Consider the following 26724-nt stretch of genomic DNA (forward strand, 5'->3'; position numbering starts at 1 on the left):
TAATAGGAAAGAAATGTAATTTTCAACCAAGCATGAGGAAAATTAAGTTTTTAATATAATGAGAAGACTTTAATTTCAGTTAGATTACTGTTGTAGTTAACAGTTTAAGTAGTTGTGTATTTGAGGTATTAATGTGGTATTCTTGAAAGCTTTTTTTTTTATTATTATTATTCTGTACCCTCCTGACCTTCAGTTAGTATCTTGCCAGGTTCTAGATTAGTTTTTAATACATAAGCCAATATTTTTTCCCATGGCTTATGTGTCCTACATATTGCTTTCTAACACTTACCGAAAGACATATGTGTGCATTAGGAAGCTGACTGTTGTAGATGTGTACTCAGCAACTTTTTTCTATGGTATACGGTTAATGTTGTGGGAGATTATTCATGGGGGGAAAAAAGCCTTTCTATAAAATGTTTGGACACTAAAAAATAATTAAAAGGGAAAAAAAATATTTTCGATGTTTTATTTAATGTCAGAAATACATTAAACCTTTTTTTGGTTCTAAATTCTGTATTCAGTGGATGTTGTGTTCTGATTTCTATTTCAGGAACTTGGACTCAGGAGGAAGATGAAAGATAGCGTTGCTGAAGAACATTTATATTTGGATTTTTCTCATTGGTACAGAGATGGCATCTTTCCTCTTCATACATCTATTTCACTGTTTTTGCTATCTTACTGTGACTGCAAATTATTCAAAGTTTTCTTAGTGCCAACTGCTGAAGATGTAGGTGATCATTCTATGATAAAAAACCTCCTTGGAGATCTTGAGGTCCATTTCATCTCCAGATGTCAGCTTCCAGCGGTTGCGCGGAGCTGCTGTTTACCTGCTGTTGTTGTGAAAGATGGCAAGTTCTGCCGAGCTGGGCTCTCTGTTGTCTTAAGGCATATAATACAGAAAACATATGAGGCAGATCCATCTAAAACAGATGTTGTGGAACTCTTGGGCTTTAAGAAGACCTGCTTAAAAGCCTGTGCTGAAGTGAGTGCATCTCTTTGTCTTAGATACCTTAATAGGATGGGGCTTAAGTGTTAAATAATCTGAAGTAGACTCTTGATGATGTAAACCAAGTTCTTCGAGTAAGAAACTTAATTTGCTTAGAAAGTGAAATTTCATCAGTGGAGAAGTGTCTTGATTTTTGGAATAAATATAAACAAATCCTTATTTTTAAGGACCCTACTTTTTAACAGCAAAAAAATAATCTTAAGGTTCAAAAAAGAGGTAAGAAATACCCAATTTGGAAATGTTGATTTCAAGAGCACTGTATACTGTTAGTCTTCATCACTGCCATGGTGCACTGCTTGCTTAGGTTTGGTTTATGCTCAGCAGAATAAACTGAATTTCCAGGGTGTCCAGGGTCTTTCAAGCAGAGCTGCTACTGACCAGATAATCAGTCCCTCACCTGCATCATTACAGGGGTTTAGTCCATCCTTGGTGCAGAGTGCTTTACTGAGTTTCATGTTTGTTCCGGTTGGCCTCCTCTCTAGCCTGTCCAGGCTCCTGTGAATGGCAGCTCTTTATTGGAGTTTGCTCTGTTCAAATCACTGTCATCCTTGATGTTGAGTGTATTCCATTTCCACTGCCAGGCCATTGGTCAAGGTACTTAAATAGAATAGGCCTCAGCATAGCCCTCTGAAGAGCTCCATTTCTAGCTGGCCTTCCAGGTAGGGTGTGAATTCACCCTTTGCTGTTACTACCCTTTGGGTTGATGTTTAAGCCTATTTATCACACAGTGGTTTACTCATCTGGCAGGTCATCCATCTCTAGACTTATTCTCCTCACCCTTCTTGGAGGCTGAACCCCACTCTTTCATGATCACTACATCTATGGTTGCTATTTATTGCTATGCCTCTGACCCAGTTCATCCCTATTGGTGAGTAACTGATCTGGGGAAGCATATCCCTGTGTTAGTCCATTTAGCCCTATCATAAACAAGTTCTCTGACATACTACATAAACCTCTGGTTCTAATCTCTTCTTGCAACTGCTGGAAAACTTGATTCAGTATTTCAGATGTCTGCAAAGTGAGTAAACTGAATAAGAAAAGACAAAAGTTTATAGGTTTAAAACCTTTACAGAACAAGAGGACAAGAACATGAGAATCAAGTAACTTTTTAAGGTGGTGTTTGGTTAGACTACCTTTTTTTGTTGATTGCTAATAAAAAAATTACTAATATAAGGCATTTCTATAAAATAAATACGTTCAAAAACTGCTTGGTGTCATCTGGTTTTATTACCAGCACTCGGTAAAGATGGCACGTGTGTGTGTATGTGTGTATATATATATATATATGTGTAGATGACAGCATTGCTTTTCATGAGTTATGTAGCCACCCTAATCTGATGCAAATAATAGGGAATAAAAATATGCTATTCTGGATAACTGCTCATTGTGTTCTATATAGAATATTTAGCTTCCTAATTCTGTGTTGCAAAAGTAACACAAAACATGAGTTTCTAAGATTATCAGAGCATGTATTTGAAACTGGAATTTCTTTGCTTAAAGTGGGCAAAAAATGGTATCCTGGATTTTATTTATCCTTCTGTATAAACATTAATTACATGAATTTATCTGACAGGTTAGCCAGTGGACCAGACTTTGTGAGATCAGCATACCTCTAGCTGTTGAAGGGTTTTTGAAGGCATCTCCTGAGCACTGTCAGACTATTCCTCCTGATATTTTACAACTTGAAAAGAAGCTTGGAGAACCTGTCCGAGTACACAATGATGACAAAATTCGAAGGCAAAAACTTCAACAACAGAAGGCAGGTGCCAAGTCTGCAATGCCTATGCTTGGTAAAGAAGCAACAGAAGAAGGAAAAACAGTGGAAATGCAGGAACATCCGCTCCCAAGTTTGGAACTGAGTGTAGCTTTCTCCAAGCTACTTGTCCAGGAAAGATCAGATGTGGTCAACAGGGAGGCGTCTCACATCAGGAGAACAAAAACCTCTGACCTTCCACCTTTGGAGCACATTTTTGCAGAAGGGCTTTATTTTACCTTGGCAGATGTAGTGCTTTTGCCGTGCATCCATCAGTTCTTGGTAAGACAACAAACTCTGCAAACATTAAGTAGCATGTATGTATTTTTTTAAGAACTGGAAAATTGTAAAATGTGTTCATTTAAAATATATTGTGACATTTGCAATATGAACTGAACCTGAAACAGAGGATTTGTCTTTCGTATTGTACAATCAAACAAAAAGAGGGATAGGCAAGATCACTGGAACAGACTACCCAGGAGAGTTTGTGGGGTCTCCTGTGTGGCCTGCCCTAGGTCATGCTGCTTTGGCAGGGGAGTTGGACCCGATGATTTCTGGAGGTCCTTTCCAACCCCTAACATTCTGTGATTCTGTGATCACTCTTAAATGCATAGCATAGCAATACTTAGTAAACACTATTCAAACTGCTAAAATATTATGCTGAAGTATTTTGTCAGCATGTTGCCTAGAAGATTCCTCCATGAAAATACATTACACGGACACTCAAAGTGCATTCTAATATGCATAAAAGCAAAAGTAGCTTGAGCTGATTTTCTTGCTTGAAGTTAGTGTACTAGATTCATAGCTGTGACTCGGTGGATAATTTACTAAATGAGACTGTTTGTGAGGAATTTTTTGTGATGTGGAATTTTGATTCCATCATAAATTGCAAATTTAAAAAGGAGGGAGGGTTGAGAATGGTATAATAATCTTAAAATACTGGAAGAGATGTTTCTCATGAGAGATTTACAATGGACACTTGAAGTATATTGTAATACATGTAGGAAAAAAGTAGGTAAGCGTGAACCAATTTTAACTTTGTCTTCGGTGTACTGGAGTACTCAGTTTGTGCTTCTACTGTCTGGCTATTACCTGAATTGGAGCTCTTTTCAGCAAAGACTGACAAATTTATGTGACTTTATCCTGACATGGACAGATAAGCCAAAAGAAAACAAGTACCTTCTAAGAAATGAACAATGCCTTTTAAGGAAGAGGATAGGTTCAGGAACTATGGTGGCTTTCTAGAGATGTAAACTACAGATGTTAATCCCTTGCTTTCTATGCTCAGAGATGAGGAGGTGCTTTGGAATTGACTAGGGAAACACTCATTGACTAGGAAAAGATCATTTATTTATGCCACTGGTATGTAATTTCCTGAGATTCTCTTGAGAATATTATTTTTCTTCTTTGTCTACCAGTATTTTAAAATGCAGTGTGCCATGACTTCCATTTTAGTTTTCTCCACATAATAGGTTAATTAGTCAATCTCTGCTGTTGTTTCCTTCTAGTTCCTAGGGGTGATTTATTTGTTTGGGAGGAAACATTCCTTTGTAACCCAACCCAGCTTTTTATCAAGCTCTCCAGCAAAATAAACCAATTTCATTGCACATCTCTAAATAAAGACTGGTGCCTAGGACAGCGTAAAAACTAGTCAGCAACCCTTTTATTCTTCTGTACAGTTTTGTTTTTACAAAACTTAGTTTGTGTTCCTCTTCAAGCAAGGACTGATCACTGTGATCCTGTTCAGAAATGGGGTTGTGTCTAGGGAGCAAGCTTCTTTGGGATGTGCTTCAGCCCCTGAAACTTAGTAATGTGAATTTTTTGTCATTCATAGTACTGCTGCTGTTAAACTGTTTTCCAGTGTTTGTGGGAGGTCCTTTGGTCACTGCAGTGAAAGGAGCAGCTCCCTGTAAAAGGTTAGATTGCTGGAAGCTCTTTGAGTGAAGTTTGTAACTGGAAAGCTGTGATTATCCTTGCAGTCTTGTGGCACTGGGACTACTTAATTTATTTTTCTGGTATGCTACCTGTATGGTCCCATAATGTACTGAGAGAAAGTTCACACTTTCCTTTAGGGGAGCCGAACATTTTCCTATGCAGTTGTGTGTTTTGGAAATGCCAGGAGCATGCTCTATTCAAAGATGCCTTTGCCTCCTCTTCTCCTCTGCAGTCAACCTAGCGTGTTCCCAATGCTGGACAGACGCTAATGGGTTGTTTTCAATTGTCTTAATCTTTGTCCTTTTTTTCCACATCAAGAGATTTACACAGCACTGTGAAGAAAATGGCCACAAAGTAATATGGACACTCTATAGTGGGCATATGCAAAATTTCCTTCTGAGGGTAGGGCTATTTTGTGACTTGTGATATACTTGGAGATACAGCTGAGATTGCTGTATCTATTCGCTTTTCCTATGTGACCCTTGAGGCCTGGTGGCTTGCAGCTTACAGCCCATATATTGTATGATAGATCTGTCTTAGCTTGCACCAAGGATTTTCCTAAAAAAATGGCTTTCAGTTCCCTTTTTAAATCTAAATTATAAAAGCTCTGGCATCATGTTGCCCTATTTTTGTTCTCTGATGGATGATCATTTTCTCTATCTTGATCCCTACAGTTATCAGTAAAATTGAGTAAGCTGGATCTGAACGCTTCTTGCAGACAGTGGGTTGAAACCATTCTTACTGATGGAAGTACCAGAATTTAATTCTGTAATAAAACGTTATTTATCACTTACAACTGGACTTCCTGGAATGTGTTTGAAAAAAATTATTACAGTTGCACTTCCACTTTGCTTTAAGAGTGTGAACAATAATGAAGTCTTCAATGGATATGTCTGGGAAGTATACAATACATACAAGGAGACCTGACTAACTGATTGTAATTGTAATTACCAAAAGTAAGATAATGAAGCTGAGGAGTTGTTTTTCATTACTTTATTCCATTTCTGTAATCTTTCTGAAATTAGCTTTGTTAGGCTTTCTATTAGTTGAAACTGTTTAAAATTAATAGAGTAAGAAAAGCTCTGGTCTCCATCTGGGAGAAGTCATGTTTAAAAATACAGTTTAGAACACTTGCTATCAAGTGTAACAGTGCCTCTTAGAATTGCTTTCCAAAATAACTTCCTTCTTTAACTAAATTAATGTATTTCTGCCTGTGTTACTATTAGGATATTGAATTAGATACTGAAATCGCACAGTTCATCCTCCTTTTGCTCCCTTAACAATTACTCATGACTTGTGATTATGCTAAAGAGCATTATAAACATAGCATGTAAGAAAGCTGCCTGAAATGTCATTTCAAGTGTTCTTTACCAGTTTCGGCTTCCAGGATAGACATGTGGAGGAGCACCGTTTTTACATGGCCATTTCTGCCTTTTCCTGTAATCATGATATTTAATTTTCTGCTTAAAGCAGGCGCAGCATCACGGAATAGTTAAGGTTGAAGGGCACAGCTGGAGATCAACTTGTCTAATCCCTCTGCTCAGAGTAGGGTTACCTGGAGCTGGTTGTCCAGTCAATTTTTTTAAGTGTCTCTTAAGGATGGTGACTTCACAGCCTCTCCTGTAAGAGAGTGATCTGCATTGTTCTAAAACATTCGGTTACCTGAACAAAAATTACTTAAGACCAAATGCATCCTGGTCTTCATCTGAAAATGTGATTTGGGTATCTTTTTTGGTAATACTTGCATTGTATTCTTAAGAATGTCTTTTGGTTTTTTTCTTTCTTTTCTACACTTAGAATTCTAATTTCTGTTGAAGGCCACTTCATCTGATCATCATATATACTTAAATATAGAATTCTAAAAAAAAAGGGTTGGATTTGGTGCTATGTAAAAGTCACAGATACGGTGCAAAGACTTCACTGAAGTCCAGAGACCTCGTATGCCTGTGCTTGCTTTGCCACATAGTCAAAGGTATTTCTGGCTTGCAGTTGCCAGCAAAAACACCTGTCAGTGGCCACGTTTTGAAGGGGTGCAGGGTGTCTGTGAGAAAGAGCAGCATTCGGGTATGGTAATGTCTTGCTTAGAGTTCAGTATTTGTTGCAAATTACTATTCCACCCCCCCTTTTTTTTCTGTGATTAGGAACAAAAATAAACCATTCCCTTGTTATGAAGCAGCACATTATCAAGAATATTACTTAAATTGTGTTTTAATATTACTGACTGAAATGATAATGAAAATTGGTGATGTAAACTTGGCATTCTGTTAAGCAAGTGGGAATTTCAGATAAAATCTGAATGACCAGCTGGCAATTCCACCTGCAGGCCCTCATGAGCCCTTAGCTGGCAAGTATTACCGTGCTATGAATAAGCATGCTTGGGGTGCAACCAAGCTCACTTCATGAGTTCATGCCTTTTTGAGGCCTGTAGGAAGCAATTTATGGTAAGAAGTGACCTTTCCATTTTTCCCCCTAGGCTTCCAGCATAAAACAAGGCAAAAATCTGGTAAATTTGCCCCTGATATCCAGTTGGTATCGAAGAGTTCAGGAAGTACCTGGAGTAAAGAGAGCTGCTGCCAAATGCAATATGGAGCTTCTCCAACTTCCAGAGTTGATGTCTGCTCCAGAGGAACAGCTACAAGACTCTTCTTCAGTTTCTGATGAATTAGAAGAGGAGAACCAAGAGAGTCATTTTATAGGTGGTCCAAGGCCAACTATGACTAAGTTAATGGTAATGTAAGCTTTTAAATGAGGTATTTTTAATAGTAATAATCTGCTTGATTTGGAATAGGTAAAATTCCTAATTTCCTAGAAGTGCAGAAGCTGTCTGACAGCCTTGAGCAGTTTAATACTTTTTGCTTGTCTTCCATCTGATATTCATTGACTTAGGTGTTATTTTGCTTTTTACTGTTATGATGTTGGACCAGTTCAGGAATTAAGCAAAGACAGGACTGCTGGAAACCAATAATTTTGAATAATCGAAGTAACTTTTTGTTTGAATCTCAATCTTGTATTCCTCTTTAAAAAATATTTATATAAGGGATGACAAAAACCATTGCTTTTATCTTTGACTTTGTTCTATCACTTCTACTTTTTGCTATTTGATTAGAGCTTTGAACTTCTGGGAACTCTAATGAATTTTGTTAAAGAAAACTCTCCATCAGGTTTCATAGCTCTCAATATTGTTTGCATAGATGCTAACAGTATTTTCTGAAGAAAATTAACAGGACTTTCTTGAGAAAATGAGAGAAATACATAATTTGCATCCCATATAATGTAAAGTCAACTGCCTGGTCAGTTTCAGTTGAGTTGTAAGCATTGCACAATTTGATCTGATGCTATTATTGAAGTCAGTGGGTGTTACCAACTTCAGTGGGTAGTATTATTATTTTTTTTTAATTCCCATTCATATAGGAAAATGGTATTGAAGCAAAGTTTTCTCCTCATCCGTGCCCCAACTGGACCCTAGATTGGTCCAATCTACCATCTGCAGTCAATCCTGGAGAAGGTAAGGTTTTATGTATGTATTTAACAGTGCCGCCTTCTGGCGAAGATACTTAACTGTTTCATGGGAAAATATGTCACTTCTCAATGTGGTTTGGAGTGCTGTAAAACAACTAAGCAGTTTTAAATCTGCTTTTAAAATTCAATCTGTTTGGGACACATGGTGAGATGCCTTCCCTCAGGTCATGAACAGCTGATGACCAAACTGGAAATAAAACTTAATTCCTGAACCATATTTTTTCCCATATTTTTTTCTGACTACATTATGTTAATAGAGTCAACATGAGGGTTGTATGTGGATTGTTTCTCCCAACAGCTGATTTTATTCTGATGAAAATAACGTGCAAAGTTGATGAAAATAATTAGCAAAGTTTGGTAGCTATGTGTGAGTCTTCCCTTTTGTGGCAGTGTTCCCTGCCATGTAGGGGTTGTTTGCTTTGCTGGATTGAAGGACAGTTAGTTGCCTAGTTGCTATAGTTTTACAAGGAATATGATTTGTCACAGTGTTTGTTGTTTTAATGAGTGTCATGAATATTGAATACCTCTTCTGTGCACAGTAGGTGTTACACATATCAGTAAGAAGTTAGCGGAGGGTAACCCCTTTCTACAGGGAAAGAAAAAGGTTTGTGTTCTGTTGTGTAAAAAGATAATTTAGATGCTGGAGTCCTAGCCTCAGTGGCATAGAACTCTTGATTTAAAGAACACAGAAATACATATGCAATGTGAAGAAGGTCTTCAGTGGGCAATATGTGAAATTCATCAGAGAATATATTAAGAATCACTGAAGAGCTATAGGCACTTACAAAACAATACTCTTTTTTAATATCTAGCTATGAATACAAGCATGTGTTGCCATCTACAGCAGACAGGCTATAAAAATAAGGTCAAATTTGAACTTGTTTTCCTCTGGCTTGGATCTGTGTGTAGTTACAAAGCCATGACAAAACCCTCATGTGTACCACAAACAGATTTATGGTTTTATATAAAGTGTCCATCCTTTTAACATGAACTATTTTCCTCTGGTTTTGTCCTGAGAGAAGTCTTACTGGGAAGCTGCACACTCTGCTTCAGTTTTTGATCCTTCCTTTCTTTTACCATGGAAGGAAAAAAGCCCAATCAAATCTTGGGTTTGTATCTGTCATCATGCTTCTTCACGCTTAGTGAAGTTTTGGATATACTTCTGTTAAAATAGCTTTGTAACCTGACTCTGTGTGTTGAATTTGAGTGTCCAAGCTTCAATATTTTCTTTGGAAAGTGAATAGATGGTTTTGCTTACTTCCAATGCTCAGGGGTTTGGCTGTAAAGTTTAGTTCATTGTTTTGCCAAGGTGTCTCTTTGAAAGAAAATGTGAAAAAGGTGCATGACATAGAGGAACACATACTGAGTCTATATTTGGACGTTGTGTGCTGGATCACAATTTGACTGGTGGAAAAACCAAGTCCTGCTGCTTCCTGCATGAGTGCTTGCTCTCTCTGTCAACTTTGATGAATGAATTCTGATGATGTCAGTATCTGAAATGGTTTTCAGTTCAATTTTTTGGGGATGTTTTGATAGCCTCAGCAGGGTGCCAAGGGAGACATTTCACCTCTTTCCAACCAAGATCACGGTGATGTTGATGCTGTTTTCTGATTTAGGCAAAGTCCACATGTTTGTGCTTTTAGTCCTGGAGCACACAGAATCACAGAATTTTCAGGCTTGGAAGGGACCTCAAGGATCATCTAGTTCCAACCTGCCTGCTGTGGGCAAGGATATTTTCCACTAGATCAGGCTGCCCAGAGCCACATGCAGCTTGACCTTGAAAACATCTGAGGATGGGGCTTCCATCACCTCCCTGTGCAGTCTATTTCAGTGTCTCACTGCCCTCATGGTGAAGAATTTCTTCCTAATAGCCAAGCTAATTCTACCCTCCTCTAGTTTGGATCCATTTCCCCTAGTCCTATCATTGCCTGACACCCTAAAAAGTCCCTCACCAGCTTTCTTGCAGGCCTCTTTCAAGATTATAGATTATATAATACTAGATTATAACTAGTAAATCAGTTTTCTCTTAATGGTGTTAATAGCAATTGAGACAAAGTACTGAATGTTTTTTAGCCCTAGTAAATTTAATTTGCTGACAAATCTTAATAGCATACATGATAAGCACCTTTGCTCTATTTCAACTTAGATATCTCAGAATTTGTGTTACATGTATGTGGAAGTTCTGGGATCGAATTGTTCAGTCTGGAAGCACCTTGCTGTCACATCTGTTTACTGCAGAAAAGAATTACTGATGATTGCGGTTTTAATGTGTTGTTTGCATTATACATTTAAATTTATTATTTTTTTTTATAGGGATTATTTACTGTTGCAAAACTAGAGGTTGTAACATTCATGATTACATGATTATGTTACTTTTCATTTGCCAATCATATTTCTGAAACAACGAAATAGAATATACTATACTTTTTCAGATGTATTTCAGCATAGGCCATGTTTTAATTTTTACCCTCACAAAGTGGTGACTGAAATTTTGGGAAGAAGACCTTGTGGAAAGAATGCTGATTAAATGTGATGTCTGGGAAAGAGGAAGTTGTATTTCATTAGATTTGTGACCAACAAAGAAATGGAACATCTCTTCTGGGGTTTCACAGTTATACTAAGCAGCAGTAGAAAGGATTTTTTTTACCCTTTTGGGAGCTTCAGTCAACTCTGGAGCCTTTGTGCTGGTCCCCTGTGTGTGTGAAAATATTCCTTGACTTGAGGTTACTTTTGTATTGACTGCAAAGGCTTTGTGGATATCAAGATCAGTTTGACTAGTTATGATTAGAGGTGATTCCCTTAAGCTCACCGAAACTCCACTACGAGTAGATGGAGAGTATGTGTCAGTGGAGAGTGATAAGCTTTGTTTGCTGCTTTATTTTTCTGATCATATACGGGGATACGTCTTTGATGCTGTCATCTTTTCATCAAGGATTGTGTTCAGTGTGAGACAGAAGAAGAAAAGTGTGGGTTTTTTTTTTTAATGGGAATCTTTTTTTTTCTTTAAAACAACTTTTTCAACTGTGACATTCAAGAATGAGAAATAATGGTCTTTCAAACTTTTGCTTCTTTTCTCCTGAGTTGAAATACTTGTTAAGCAGGCAGTGCTTAAAAGAAGAAAAACGCTTTCTTTGTGGTATTTCATTCTGAAACTACCAGCCAGACTGACAGAGTGTACATGTGATGGTATTTACTTACAAAGGTAGTGGTTAGCTGTGAATGAATTTATGCTGTTCTTTCCAAAGTGTGAAACTGCTCACAGAATGAACATGGCAAGTAGTAAACTACATTCTATAGTCTTGTGAGTAATGCTCTCTCTTCCTCGTAAAAAATATTTTTACTTAAATGAAGGAACTGCAATAGGTCAGGAAAGAGCTCCTTGGATGAAATATGACTGTCAGTTGTTTTGTTTTTTTTTTTTTTTGAAAGGCATACTTTCATTAATAGGAGTATTTTAATATATATTCTTGAATATAAAACTTAAGGTGCCATATTCAGTTATTTATGTACATACAGAATATAAAACATTCACATCGGAGAGCTTGCCTGTGGTACTGAAAGAATAACGACACGAGGATGAAGCTGCTCTTATTGTGCCACCTTTCTATGGGTTTGAAGTAGTGATAAGATTCTTGGTTTGATCTGTTAATCATTGCAAAGCCTGACTTCTGACAGAGGTCCCTGTAGCTAGGACATAATGTTGATATGTTGGGTATTAACCCTATATCAAACGATTATCAACCATTCTCTAATTTCATGTGATTAGAGATTACTGATGTTTTACTGGTTGCTGTATTTTATTTTTTTTTTTTTTTACAACACTGGTGGAAACCAGCATTGAATGATGTCATCGTCTTTTTAACCATTTTAAAAGTTTGTGAGCTTGGATCCATATTAAAACTATTTGTAGTTGCTGGCAAAGCTGACTAACATAACTGTGGCATAAATGCTTTGCTAGATGTAGAGTTATTTGATTTGGAATTGTTGTCAAGATGGATTCAATAAAAGGTGAGTTTCTCTAGAATTGTTTTGTAAAGATAGGGCATAGTTTGTTGGGGTTTGTTGTGAAGTGGGGTTTTTTTGTTTGGTTGGTTTTTTGTGGGTTTTTTGGTGTTTCTATTTGGTTAGTTTTGGGATTTTTGTTGTTTTGTTTGTGGGGTTTTTTAGTTAGTTTTGTATTTTTCTCTATTACAATGTTATTACCTTTGGAGTGTTTTAGACTTGAGAGATGCTTTCTGAGATAAGAATAGATGATGATTAAGAATCAAATCTGTCTTAGGGAATCTGGTATTTTATTAAAATTTTTGAAAAGCAAGAGAAATGAATTTTTACTTTAAATGTTCAAAGCAATGGTGTTTCTGAAATGAGATCCAGGCAGTCATTGATTCTATAAACCAAAATGGGTTAAAAGAAACACTTTAAAGTTTTCTATTTTCCTTCCAAGCCTGTCAGAACTTCTTGAAACACTTTGAAGATTTTTTTTTTTCAAACATAGTTTTGTAGCCTATTTCAGTGTCTCGAGCATCCTGAAGCAGGAACTCATCCTTCTTCTTCAACTGGTTTTTCCAAATCAGACAGCTCTTTGCCTGCAGGCCACATGGGTAACAACTGAAGGGAAACTCAGCTGAAGCTGCTTCTCGTTAACCTCTCCCTAAAGTTATGGTTTTGCTGTGCTTGTTTAAGTAAGTTTAAAACACATTTGTGTTGTATTTTATAATTCAAGATCTGGAAAACCTGCGATGGCAACGGAGCCAGGTTGCCTCGTATTCTTACTAAATACTTAAGTAATAAATAATTTTCAGTAGCAAAGAGAAAGGAAAATGGATTGAATATAGGCAGCATTGGTATTTGAGGTGATAAGTGTAAGGAAATAGAAGCTTGTTACTCTAGTTTCACTCTTATGTGGCTTATCTTAAAAAGACAAAATTCTAGATTTCGTAGGTGACTTCTTTGGATCTTTCAACTGTTCTGGGGTATAGCATTGCATAATTGGCTTGAAGACAATTTTGATGGGAGTTTGAATGCAATTATAAATTTTTAGATACAAAATTGCGTGTGTGTAGCTGGAAATTATTATTTATGCATGCCACCAAACCAGATAACTCATCTGTGGTACTAGATATGGCTCCTGCTATTTCTGTACTCTCCCTTTATTTTACTTTGTGATTATTTTGGTTACCAAGATAAAGAAGGGAATTCATTATTTTGTATTTTTAGATGCATATTTGGAGACAGGAAGCACAGCTATGAAATGAGAAGTTAAACTAGTATGCAATAATGATTTTTAAGTACAATGTGTTGCTGAAACACCTACTTTTTGGAAACATGGAAGGTTTCTATGCCTCATGAAAATAATGTTTCTGTATTAGGAGGGATACAAGTTCGTTAATGTTTGCTTGAAATCTGTTGCTTTTTTTTTAAAGAGATACTTTGATCTAAATTATATGCTTAGCAGCCACTGAAACACTGCAGATCTGCAGAGCAAAATCAGCAGTTGCTAATGTATCTTGCTGAAAATCATACTAGAAAGAATATTGAGTTTTAACAGCTGCATTTTGATTAATTTAGGACACATTCTCATTAGTGCTTTGCCTGTTCTGTAAGAAGTTATTATGGTGGGAGTGAGTAATGGACTTTTCATACTGCTGGTAATCATGCTGAAAAGTGTCACCTTTGTTTTTGTACTTTGCTTTAGGGACTAAGTGTAAACCCTCAGGGAAGTGCTGAAGCCTTAGCCCTTAATATTGAATATCCCTAGAACTGGAGTTGAGTTTTTGATGAAACTTAATCCCTAGAGGTATGGGCTTACAACGCACAACTCCTTGTTAATTGTGAGTATATTAGGCTTCCAAGGGACTTGTTTTCCAGAATGCAGTATATAAAGTTAAGTATCTTCTGTAGCACCAGCGTTTTCTTCAAAAGAGATGTTTCATCTGTTGCAGTATTCTGATATTTCTTGTTGTAAAATGTCTTCCCTGCTTATTTGAAGATTGTTCCATAAGTTTTTGCATTAGATTAGATTTAAATCTCAACTCCATCAGTGATGGAGTGTAATCACTGTAGAGCTTGTGTCCTTCAGCTGTTTTGTGTGTCCTCTATTTGCCATGCTTGAGAGTTCGGTGATTCATAATTCATAGAGCTATGTAGCATAATCAACACAAGGATTTAAAGTAGGTGGGTTTTTTTTCCTCCTTCTTTGAAGTATTTTTTTAAAGTCACTTGCATTGTTTTCTCTACATTGTAATTGAGGGACAGCTGAGTTGTAAATTCATCAGCTCAACTGTGAAGTGAGCATGACCGACCTCTGTGTTTCTGCTCCAAAGTCTAAGCAGTCCTTTCAATTAGAGGCATCAGGAGAGCTTCATTACCTCTCCAACAGCATTTTGGCTTTTTTACTTTTCTCAAAGCCTAATGTGGAGCTGTGCAATCTGTCTTTCAAGACAAAAGTGTGAGCTGGTCTAGGGGAATCGAGTTTGTCTTGGCTGTTTCACCATTGTGCTGGTTTGTGGTTTTGGAAGCTTAAAATCCTCACAGCCACAGGAGGGCAGCAAAATCTGTTTGGATAAGGAAGAAGAAATTGGCTGGCTGGAACTGTGCCCTGCAACTAGGAAAATGCTGCTTTTAATGTGGCAGGTCTCAGTTCTATAGCCTCTAATCCCAAAATGTCGAACCACCTGTTGGAAAAAGTGATTTAAACCACTTTTCTCCCCTTCAAATTAGAACTGGTGATTTAACAGTTGACATTCATTGTGTTGAAGTAGCAGCAATCTCTTGTGCGAGGTGCTGAATAAATACCTAGCAGAGTGATGCCTTCTGACTTGAAAGTTTTCAAGTAAAAGAAAAGAGATAATAGCTGATCAGGGAGTGAAGGAAAGTTCATCAGCTCGACTTCTTCCACTTGTGTTTTATATTCTTTGATATAAAGGAGAGTGCTGGGAAGATATTTGTAAAAGAATGAGAAGCTCAGTGGAAATTTCTGGGAATTTTTCTTTCTTGGCATGACAACATGAAGGTTTGTGCAGATAAGGTACTATTACCTTTTTTAATCGATCAATAAATACTGGCATAGTTCAAGGGCCAACGTTTTAGTAATTGAAAAAGATGGTACCATTGAAAGCTAGGTTATGGATGGAATTTAGAGTAAAAGCAAATAACTTGTTTGATGTGGCAAAAGAAAAAAGTAGGTGACTGAAAGGATAGAAAGAAGCAAATTTTAAGCATCTAACCACTAATCCTTCTTTATAGCAGTACTCTGAGCACATGAAAATATGTGACCTTCTTCATTAGGAGGAGAGGGCAGTAATCAGAATGTGGAAGATCTGTCTAGCCTATGCAAACATTTTCAAATGTTCCCCAGAAACGAGTCAAAAAAGATTCTTTCTTAACTGAACCTTTCACAACTTCTCTTCCTGCTATAATCTTGCATTTGAAAAACTAATTGTAAGCACTGGGAAATTATACAGAGGTTAGGATCCGAAGGGTAACTAAACATGAGAAGGACAAAGAAAAGACTTTCTGGGGAATGACTGAAACTCAGCCTGAGTGTATCTCTTTTTCTTCTTCCTTGGTAACAAAATACTGCAGACATATTGAAAGAATTTATATGTTGTTTTCACTCAAGTTTATTGACATTCACTCATGTGGTATTCTGGGATGGTTTCTTTAAAAACATAATTTGTTAATGATTTTGGAGGGAAGAAATTTGTTGGAAGTTGAAATAATTTACAAAAAAGGTAATGTAAGTCATCTGTAATGATTTTGGTGTAACCCATTAGATTATTTATTCATGAAAATTAATTCAACCTGTGGTCACAGTTCACAGTTTCTTATTTTACTGAATTACTGAAATTCTATTAATCTATCCTACTTAATATTTAATAACCTGAAGGAGTTATTTTTAAGGCTACTTGTTGTTTCCAGAATTTGTGATTGCCCAGATTTTGTCAATTCATAAATGAAAATAAAGTGGACACTCATTTTGTGGTTATTGAACTAGATACGTTTACCTACAGTTCTGCAGGAAATTATTTTGAAAAACCTTACTTTGCAGTGTCAGTGTTCTGTACATTGGGAGGATGAGACTGCCTTATTGCAATGTAAAAAACACAGCACCATTAAGGTACTGTCAAGTTTTGTGCATCATTAGTGAATTTCTATAAGCTCTTTATGGATATTTGATAACGAATTGATAAATTTGTGGCATTTTGTGGGGGCAGTACAACAGCCTTGAGTGTATAAAATATGCTTTTGAAACACAGGTGGTGTGTGTAAAGGTAAGCATTGTACAATGCTTTTGTATTCCTTCTTTTTCCATCCCCCAATCTTTATCTGTTGCAGATTTGAGGTACAGATTTTGTTTCCAATCTATAAATAATTTGTGAGAAAACATGAGATGAGGCAGAATTTTTCTGTCTATTGAAGTTGCTTAATGGTTTCCATTTGCACTTTCGGTGTTTGTACATTTCCATGTTAAAACCATGAACGTATTACTTGATTTGGATACAGTTCCACATTGGATAAGGTCAGGTGTTTCATTTTAGTTCTTCCTGGAAGTGAGTTCTTAGGCTACAGTTGTGCATTTAAAGTTCTAATCAGCAATTTCAAGGAAGACATCATGGCTGTGTTTAAAAACAAAACAAAAATCCCCAAAGCTAATAGTGTTACCAAACAACAACAAAAAGTAAAATTATTTTGTTAAGAGTGATTCATAATCTGAGTAATCTGATACTTTCAAAGCTTTTAACTGCATGAAGGAAAGGCCAGGCTACTGTGTTTGGTGTTGTGGTGAAAGTGGTATTAATTATTTTGTACTTGAATTGCATCATCTCCAGATGGTCTGGAACAGCTTCTGAAAAGCTTAATTTTTGGTGCATGCCTCATGTCAAATTTCTGGCATCTTACCATAGCAATATCAAAGGAAATTCATATCCTTAAAAAACTTCTAGAGTATTGCAGAGTGAAGGCAAGTAGAAAAATCTACAAACAGCCAAGTTATCTTTTGAGTGTAGAACAACGGGAGAATAGTCACAGAATTAAAATGAGTAAAATCTAATCTGAAGCAATAAAATTTGTCCCCTGTTGTTGTAGAACATTAATTCTAGGAGGTTACTTTAAAACTGTTGCAGATCTGTCAGAGACCTGTTGGATTTTGTGTTATGTTTAAATCACCTGTGTAAGTATAGTGAGTAGGCAAGTTGAAATAGTATTCATTTAGTAGTTCCATCAGCACACTCTACCTGGTATTTCCTAATGTGTCTGATTAGTAAAGTGCTCTAAAATCTGCTTAAATGCATTTGAATATCCTATTTGCAAATCTTTCCTGTATTCTTGCACTTTTAGTGATGGGAAATAGGAAATAAAGCAACATCCTCCCCTCCAAAGACTAAGATATCTCTTAGTATAAACTATTTTGAGTGTTTCCATGAAGAAGTGGTAAACCAGACAAGAGTTCGTATCTTGGCTCTCAATTGTGTTGCATGTGTTCTGCATTTATTTATTTGTTAGCAAGAGGATGCAGGAAAAAAGTGTAAATGTGCTCCTAAACTTCTAATTTTTATACAAAAATCCCTTGCTGTCGTAGACTGTCTACGTGAAATTTTCAAGCTTGCACTGAAAGGTATATCAGGTTGTAATTGGTTCTAGACTGTGTATGTGGTATTCATGACTGCCTGTGGAAAGTGGCTTCCTTGCCTTGTCCTTCATCAGTTAGAGATGTTGGGAAACACTGATTTATGTCCCAGACCTTCATGAGCCAACATTTCCTGCTGCATCCTGGGTGGGTTCATCTGTTTCTGTGCAAGTTCAGCTGATGCATTTAGGAAGATCCACGGTGCTGCTACTTGCAGCATAGCAGGCTTACGTTGTGCAAGAAATAAGGCAATTAGTAGTATAATACCTTGAACCATACCTCCTACCTGCATTGTGTTTTATCAGGATATTTGGTGTATTTTGCTTGAAATTTTATGTATCTGTATCATTCTTATGTTTCCATATCATCAACACAAGCTGCTTGTATATGTGTTGCCCACTCTCACAGTGCATGTTTCTATGATGGGGATTTGATAGGGATTTTATATTTGTAGCTCATTTTCCCCCATATAGGGAAAAAAATGTGATGAAATCTCTGTTCAGAAGTAGTAACTTGAAAAATGAACCAGGGTGTCAGATATCCATAGGTAAGCTTGGGAAAGCAGACTTGCTGCACAAGATAAATTTTGTGAATTTAATAACAAATTTGATGTTAATGTGGATACCTTTCTAATGTTTTTCATATTTAAAATGGATTTGTGCTTTCATTAGACCTCATTAACTGTATTAAACAGAAGTATTGGGTTTACTTATAACAAGATTCACATTACTGCTACAAATCTAAGTGTGAGTGAACTTGAGGGTTTTAATGCCTTTTAGGGGTTTCAGTGTCTATATTCCTCCGCATTCGCTCAACATGTTTGTTTCTTTTCAATTAGTGCATTTTCAAATCCTCTGGCTAGATGCTTTGGTGGACCTTTTAAAAATAGGTACACTTGGTAGTGTGAATAATGGAATTTTTTTTTATTTTCAGGTGTAGAAGTTAACAGGGTACCTAAAGGCTGTTGTTCACCACAGATGGCTTTTCACAGGTGTCAAGGTTGCTTGTTTAATGGAAGTTAATTCTTTTTGTTCTGAAATCAGTGAACTTTGTCTTCTTAATTGAGAGGGAAAGCATAGTTGTTTTGCAAGGAAAAGTAAAACTAATTCTTTTTGTTAGTAGTCTGCTGTGAAGAGTATCCTCTAGACCTTAAAAAAGCTTACTTTTACATTTAGCAAAATGGAAAAAGAGACGAGGCAACAGTACTAACACTGAAAAATTTGAAAAATTTGTTAATATTAATTTAGTGCTGTATTTTCTGTGTGCTTCTACTATGCACTTTCAAGTGTCCTGTGTTGAAAAGAGTCCTGCAATGTAGTTCTGCAGTATCGTGCCAAAGAACAATTCAGGCAATAAGAGAGACTGAGTGCTGGGCACCATGGTTGTAGTCATGGGTGGCTTTGGTGTCACTTCCTTCACTTCTAGTTTGTGCATATTTGCTCATTGTGAGCTTTCTATTCGTAGTAGGCTTCTGTTAATTTACTGAGTTGTAAGGCCAGGGACTTTTCTGTTGTTTGTATTCCTGTAGTATTTCAGTTTCTCAACAGAAGCAGTGGTTTCACTGCCAAATCTCATTGCGATACAAGTCTGATCTGAATTAAATGCTGGCATGCTCCTCTGTATCTGTGATAAATTAACACACAATTTGGAACTTGTGCCTAGATAGTGCTATGCTAGCTGTGAAAGGACACCTGAGACCTGACCTGGCTTGAAAACCATGCTATAGATAGAATGTTATTAAATTAAAGCATTTCCATACTAGTTTAATGCTAAAAAAAAGAAAGAAACAAACAAAAAACAGCAAACCAAAACAGGTAGGGGTCAGGAGGAGTGTGTAGGGGGAGTGGAATTAGAAGTGTTATTTTGAGCTCTGAGGATGATATTGAATCAGTGCTTTGAGGTATGAAGAAGCCACATTTTTGGTCTACCACAACAGTACAGTAGTAGTACTCAAGCATGATTCAATAACTTTAAGCTTCCACCTGACCAAGAATCTCTTTCTTGGGCTTCTATTACTGGATGTACCCATAATTAAAGTCCTTATCCCAGAGGAGCTTGCTGCCTGGAGAATCTGTCCTTTGTTCTTCTTACAAGAGTCTGATTCTGCCACTTCCTCCGTATATGAAATTGTACTTTGATTTCACTTGGTTCATTTCCAGAGTAATTTCCTAAGGAACAAAAGATAAGGATGTAGAGCTCAGAGAGTTAGGGCTATCTTAGATCTAATATCAAGTTCTTCTCAATTTCCAGTGTTGACCATCTGAAAGGCTGATCACCAGTCTGTTCATTTCACCATCTCATTACTGTCGAATTGGTTTCCCAGAAACTTTATGAAAACATTTTGAGCCCAACTCTAGACTAATACTGAAAATGCAATGTTTTGATTCTTTTGACAACAATTTAGCAGTGTGACTGGTTTCAAAACAGTTGGGCTGAGATCACTGCATCTCTAGTCACTGTGAATCAGTAAATGAAGAAACTCATACTAAGGAGCTGTTGTGTTGGTTTAGGTTTTTCTTTGTGTGGGTTTTTGGTTTTTGGTTTTGTGGTTTTGTTTGTTTTAATGAAGTATATGCATTATGTCAAGTTTTCATTCTGTCTTTACTCAAGTAGTTGCAATTGTTTGTTAGACAAAGTTACATATGACTGTACAGATGCAATTCATATAATCACAGGGATGTACACTTTTAACATTTCTCATGACTTATGTTTTCCCAGAAAGTCATGATTGAATTGGGCCTAGGACTAGTTAGGTAATTTTTGTAATGGAAGGAGGAGGAAGAACAGGAGGAGGTAGATTATTTTGTGTTTGGGTTTTTAGCATATGTTGAGACTAGAAAACCACAGGAGAGCATTTGTAATGTTCATCTTAATCTCTTTTCCTGTTTGCTTTTTAGAATCAAATTGTTTGGGTTTTTTTCGCCTTGTTTGTGGAGCCTCTGAAATACTTTATAACTTACAAATTTCTAATGAGTTGGTGGTTGTAATGTAATTCTTCCTTGGTTGTTTTCCAACCCAGGTCTTTCACAAGTTTCTTCCCAAGCAGAGAGACTTTAATTGTATTCTTGTATATTGGAGACGTAAAATCTGCTGTTAAAATTCAGAGCTGACCTGTGTCATGGGGCAACAGTAATAGCCACATAACATCTGAGCCATCAGGCTTGGCTAGCCTTCCTGAAGGGGTGCACAAGACAAGCATTAAATAGTTGGAACCTGCACTCTGCTTCTGTGTTTGTATGTTACCCAATGACCTATCTTGTTCTCCTCAGATAAAGTGTAAACAAATGTATAATTTGTAATAATGTAAGAATGAATCATGCTGGACTCTGTATACTGTGGCTGGGCTGGATTAATTGTTTCAAAAATAATTTTTCCTCTCCCATTACTGAACCTTTAAGAGAAGGAGGAGGATCCAGTTCTAGCAAATTTTTTAGATATGAAATGCACAACTGCATAGTATCAGAATTTATAGATCTATCTCTGCAATAAGGCATAGCCTAAGAATTTAAGCCTTGCTTGTTGAAACCTTTATGGAATACTGATAACTTCATGGTTTCTAAAATAACGATTTGGGATTTCCAGACCTAATTTACCTGTAATCCAGAAATTCATTATTGTCTAGAGTGATGTTACTTTTAGTAAGTAGCAAGAACTTATTTTTAGTATAGAAGTTTATTGTGAGATATTTATGACATCCTTTAAAATAATTATGTTTATGGATTAGTGTATATGGATATATTTCATTCTGATTTATAATGGAAATACAGAACTGTAAGCAAGTACTGTGAAAAGTTGTGAAGCCAGAAGTTGAAGTTGGTTTTTTGTGTGTAGCTTTTAGAATCAAGGGTTCTGAGCATTTAAGGACTCTTGAGCAGCTTCTGAGTTTATTCTTGTAGCTGATTTGGCCCTTTAACCACAAAGTAGCTGTATGTCTTTTCTGTGTGTGCTAATCCTGAAATTGTTTACATTCTTTGGTGGTTTCTGTAGGAAACTGGAAGTAAGCAAAAATAAATGTCACTATCCTATCAGCGTAGGAAATGTGAAAGCAAGTCCAACATTTTACATGCAGATCCTGTAACTTCAGACAGAGTTTCCAAATAAGACATTTCGTTTGTTCATCACTTTAAACTTAAAATTTTCTTTTCTCTAGCACTCATCAAAAATCTCTGAAAATGTCTGGCATCTAAAATTATGATAACTTCTTTGTTTCATATTTTTTCCCAGGTTTGCAGAAGCTCTTAGTCTTGTAATAGACTGTGGGTCAGATAGTTTTGGACATCTTCATAAAACATTTGTGCTAGTTTTTGAGTGAAGCAGATGCATTTTGAAGTAATAAATACAACAAGTAAATGTTTTATGCTTTCTTAAATTAGCCATTGTTGATTCTAGTAATTTGTTTGGGTTTTTTTTTTGTTTGAAGTGTAAGCTGTAAAAGTCTTGGTTTCAGCCCTCCATGGCTTCCTCATTGCTAGACTCTGTCTTTGTAATTCAGATTTGTCATCCTCAAAATGAAGTTCAGATTTGTATGAAGTCACCATAGCCTGCTAGGCAGGTACCATTTTGGAGGAATTTTGACAAAAGAAATATTTTTTTCATGTGGTTCCTTTTAGTTCACCTGATCTAAAATATGAAAGCCAACATAAACAGCTATACAGTGGTCTTTAAGAACTGGTAGTGTCCCTATATTCTCTAATGCATTTTTTGAGCACAGTCTACTGCTGTACCGTTTTTGTGAAGCATTGCTATAATTTCTTCACTGTACTCTCATCTGGTTTTTGAAAGGCTGGAAATGATTTCTTAATTAAAATAATCTGTCCCACCAAAACCAACCCCCAAAAACCAGTTTGAGCTGACATAGAACAGTTCTTAATCCTGTGTTCTATACTATTCAGAAAAACATCTGCCAAATGGATTACTTTCCATCTTATCTGCAGCACGTATTTGACATTCCTCTGCTTGTGCTTGTTACTGGATGCTTTAGCCTAGTTGATGTATGTTGGAACCATAAGTTGCCTGTAACTCATTTTATATGACATCAAGTAAGATGTGATGCAGAAAATAAATCATGCCTTCAGCCAAGCTTTCTTGACATTTTGGTTCTTAATTGCTTTGTAAACAAAGGTTAGATTGCTCTTTCTGTATTTGTGTGTCTTTTTTTTCTTGTTTCGTGGTTAATATATGCGTTGTATATCTCTGTATGTTCTGAACTGTGGCATAAAGATTACAGCCGCAGCTGATTCTGCTGGTAGGGAGCAAGTAGAACAGATGGCAGAGATTATGAACGTCGAACTCCGTTTGAGCCATAAGATCAGAAATTTTGTTTAAAGATTGGTTTGTAAACTTTGGAAATGGCAAACAGTAGGGCTGAAAATCACTGCAGCTGACTTTCTGCAGGACGCTGGTTGTTTGTAGATCTAGCTTCATCTGTTTTTCTGACAAATTCAAAACATGCAGATCTGTACAAATATAGATGTTTATGATTTTGTTATCAGGGAGGTGAGCAAATTTTGTTCCCTAATTTTTCCTGAAGTTCCTGCAAGCACAAGTTAATCTCTAATAATTAGGTAATTTTTCTTTTCTAGTTCAAGGCATTTTATGAACATTTGGCTTTTTTAAGTTGTTCATCATTTTAATAACTACCATAGGGAAATGCTTGCTTAAAACCCAGTCGCTTTATGTTAGTTAAAAAGATATAAGGAAACATCCTTTTGGTTTGGGCATTTATTTAGTAATTTTAATTTTTGTAGAGGTTATTATTCCCTATTGCAAGCAAGCATAGACTTTGTTTAAATGTAGGAGTAGTCCTCTTGAGGTTGTGTGTGAGAATTGAGCAACAAGAGCTTCAGGAGAATCACAGCTTTAGTTTTATGTTGTTTATTAAGGTAATTCAGTTAGATTTGCTACTGTGCAATATACAGAAAGCCAAACAAATACATTTTAAAAAACTCTATTTAGTGTATTCCTTAAGTTTTGTATCACAAATGCGCTGCATGGTCAAATGCTTCATAATCCATTAATTTCTCATTTGATTTAGTTTTGTTGTATGTCAGGGACAAAGCATAGTCCTCAACTCAGTTTTACTATTACCTTTCCAAAGTGTTTTCAACTTAGGAATAATTAGTTAATTAAAAAACCTCTGACAAAACTAAGCTGGTATTCTTTTAGTCATTAGATCAAAACAGCTTTATGGAAAATTAGGAGTGCATTTCATTATTCTAATTTTATATAAAGCTGCAATAAAAGATAAGAAATGGGCATTACAACAGCCATTGATTATCACAGGATGTTGAGCTTCTCTGTACTTAAGGGGGGAAACTGATTGAAAGCCATTGATTGCTTAGTCTTCCATCCTCAGATTTTAGTGACTGGAGACTGTGTTGCATTTCCCTGCCAGCACTCACTGTTGCACTAGGTACATGATGGATGCTGTGGTTACTATCACAGCTCAGGTTTCCTTGGATTTTGCAATTAAAAATACCCCTTAAAATTACTGGATGCTCAGTTATAGATACTCCTATAGTCACATATAATCTTTTTGGTGCTATTGTAAGAAATGCTTATCCCTTGGAAGAGAATTCCTCTGCAATATAATTCTTCTGGTATGCTAAGAGATGCTTGTTCTGGCTTTGTGTCTTTTCAGTTTGGTTTACTCAAGAAGTGGCTTAATCTAAATAAAATAATCCCATCAGATAGCCTCAAAATAATTGCACTCTTACACCAGAAATGCCCATTTTAAGTATTATACTTGTATATAGCAGTATTGACTGCCTCTTTGTTGGAGGTTAGGCTTTGTGCTCTGCTGTCTCTGTCTTAAGTTACTGTTGAAACAATTTTCTGTCTTTGCAAGCAAATTCTGCTCAAGGCCAATGTCAACACCCCTTTAGCTGACACTTCTCTGAATACTTGTGCTGCACTGAAGGCTCAGTCATCTGCAGAACTTGTGTCTCAGAAATATCACAGGAGTATGTGCATTGCTCTCACAGGTGGTGTCCATGCAGAGGTGAAGGGTGTCCATGTTTCTCGGTTTCTTTCAGCTACTCTGAGGAGCTTTGATTTCCTTGTGACCTGCTTTATAAGGATCTTTCAGTAGCAATTTGCCATACAGTTATATGTCCAGAGAAATAGTCTGCCTGTCAGTGCCTGCACTGTAGGTAGTGGGATGCAGTAGGAATCTTGTAGGGTTTTCTCTGTGGAGTTAGTGAATAGGAAAATTTAGGAAAATAGGAGAAGAAATTAGGCAAGCTATGAACCGAATTGAAGTGACCCTGGAATAGGTGACTGTATTTCTGAGTTTCATATGCATTTGTTTAAGCCAAATTTGTCTGTGCACATGTATGACAGGCAAACTTTATTCACATATGCCAATCAATTCATGCAGTACAGAGCTTTTATGTATCTTATGTTGCTCTTCCTCAGGATCTTTCATTAGTCCTTGCTGGGACACTGCAAACAGTGTTAAGCTTGAGTATACCTAGCAGTTTGTTGTCATCTTGCTAGCAGCAGCAGTGCTTGATTTCCCTAGTTGGAATAGTAAAGAGCAGTGCTGTAATTACTACCTTTTTATCAATGTGTAGTGGCTGTGATTTCTTGCTTGAGAAAACAAAAGCTTCAAAATTTTACATTATATATAAAGGAAGAAATTTTGCCTGTGTTTTTTAGGACCTGACTAGATCTGATCAGGTCTTAGTGGTAGCTCAGACTGGATCAGGAGGTTTTATCAGAATAACTCTAGAGGCCTTATCTAAAAAAATCATTGCTGTGATGGTTTGCTGTGCTGTTTTCTTGGTGTATTTTCCAGCTTTTGGCTCCTTTGTCATTATACTGGCACCTAAAGGTTGTGTCAGAGGCCCTTTTCTACACAGTGCCCTATGAATATTTGCCTGTTTAAATACTTTAAGTATATGTTTTAGACTACTTTTGAAATACTTCATGTTTTTACTGTTTTACTGTGTTTAGTGGTGTATTTTTCATTAAGGCAGATGTTTGATGAACCTACCTTCTGGTGATTAGTAGGAGATTATATATAGATATTTTATATATCTTAAAGTTTTTGAAGGCAGATGGCTGTTTTGAAGGCAGTTTAGTTGACAGAGCTGATTAATTTCTGTTGGAAAAGAGTTCATAATGTTTCATTTCTGTTGGCTTCAAATCAATTTTTAAAATATTTATGGGAATTCAGCAAGCTGTTTGAATGGCATCAGTCCGTGCTGTCTGGTTTTGCTGTCTCTCTCCATCCCCTCAACACTGCTAGCTTAGTTTTGTTCATGTATAATGAAGTAATTAAAATATATTGGGGAGATGAGGAAGAGAATTGTGCTACTGTTTTGCCTTCTGTAAAGGGAGAACATAAAGAGCAGGAAGACGCTATTGTTGATTTCCTCCTCCAAATTAGTACAGAATTTTCATGCTATAACTAAACTTATAGATGACCTTGGTGTTTAGTTAGTTGTGCCTAAGAATGCTGATAGTTTGCACAGGGAACAGAAGTGCCATACAAAGCGAAGCTGGAAGTGCTGCTGTTTGTCCAGCAGCCAGCTGTTCAGAGTTGCTTGCTACAGAAGGGCCAGATGAAATCATGTCTTTGTTTCCTGATGTTCTTTATGTGCAAAGCTGAGGGGACTGGAGTACAGGGCTGGGCTGGTGCCCACAGTTTCATTAAATCCTGGTTTCTGTCTCAAAGGTAGTTGGAAGGATTTTCCTGGCTATTTGCTTTCATAAACTATGTAAGAATAATACAACAGGCCACCCTGCGGAAAGCTGCTTAAGACACAAGTAAAAGGAGCTTTTGCTTATTAGAACTGTGGACTAGGCAACAAGTGCCAGTTGTATATATTCATTGTCTAGGAAACAATTTTTGCCTCTGTTTTGGACTTCATAAAAATG

At 36.6% G+C, this 26724-nt stretch overlaps 1 protein-coding gene across 1 annotated transcript in view; it reads left to right on the forward strand.

The window, feature by feature from the left end:
- Window positions 1–571: 571 nt before the first annotated feature.
- The window catches only part of GSTCD (glutathione S-transferase C-terminal domain containing), a 55169-nt gene continuing 29016 nt past the window's right edge, over window positions 572–26724 (forward strand). The window contains exons 1-4 of the mRNA XM_054382965.1: window positions 572–982; window positions 2580–3041; window positions 7168–7422; window positions 8106–8199. Coding sequence (XP_054238940.1) covers window positions 572–982; window positions 2580–3041; window positions 7168–7422; window positions 8106–8199 — 1222 coding nt within the window. The remainder of the gene's footprint in view (window positions 983–2579; window positions 3042–7167; window positions 7423–8105; window positions 8200–26724) is intronic.

The sequence above is a fragment of the Indicator indicator genome, chromosome 8, assembly GCF_027791375.1.
Source record: "Indicator indicator isolate 239-I01 chromosome 8, UM_Iind_1.1, whole genome shotgun sequence".
Classification (NCBI taxonomy): Eukaryota; Metazoa; Chordata; class Aves; order Piciformes; family Indicatoridae; genus Indicator; species Indicator indicator.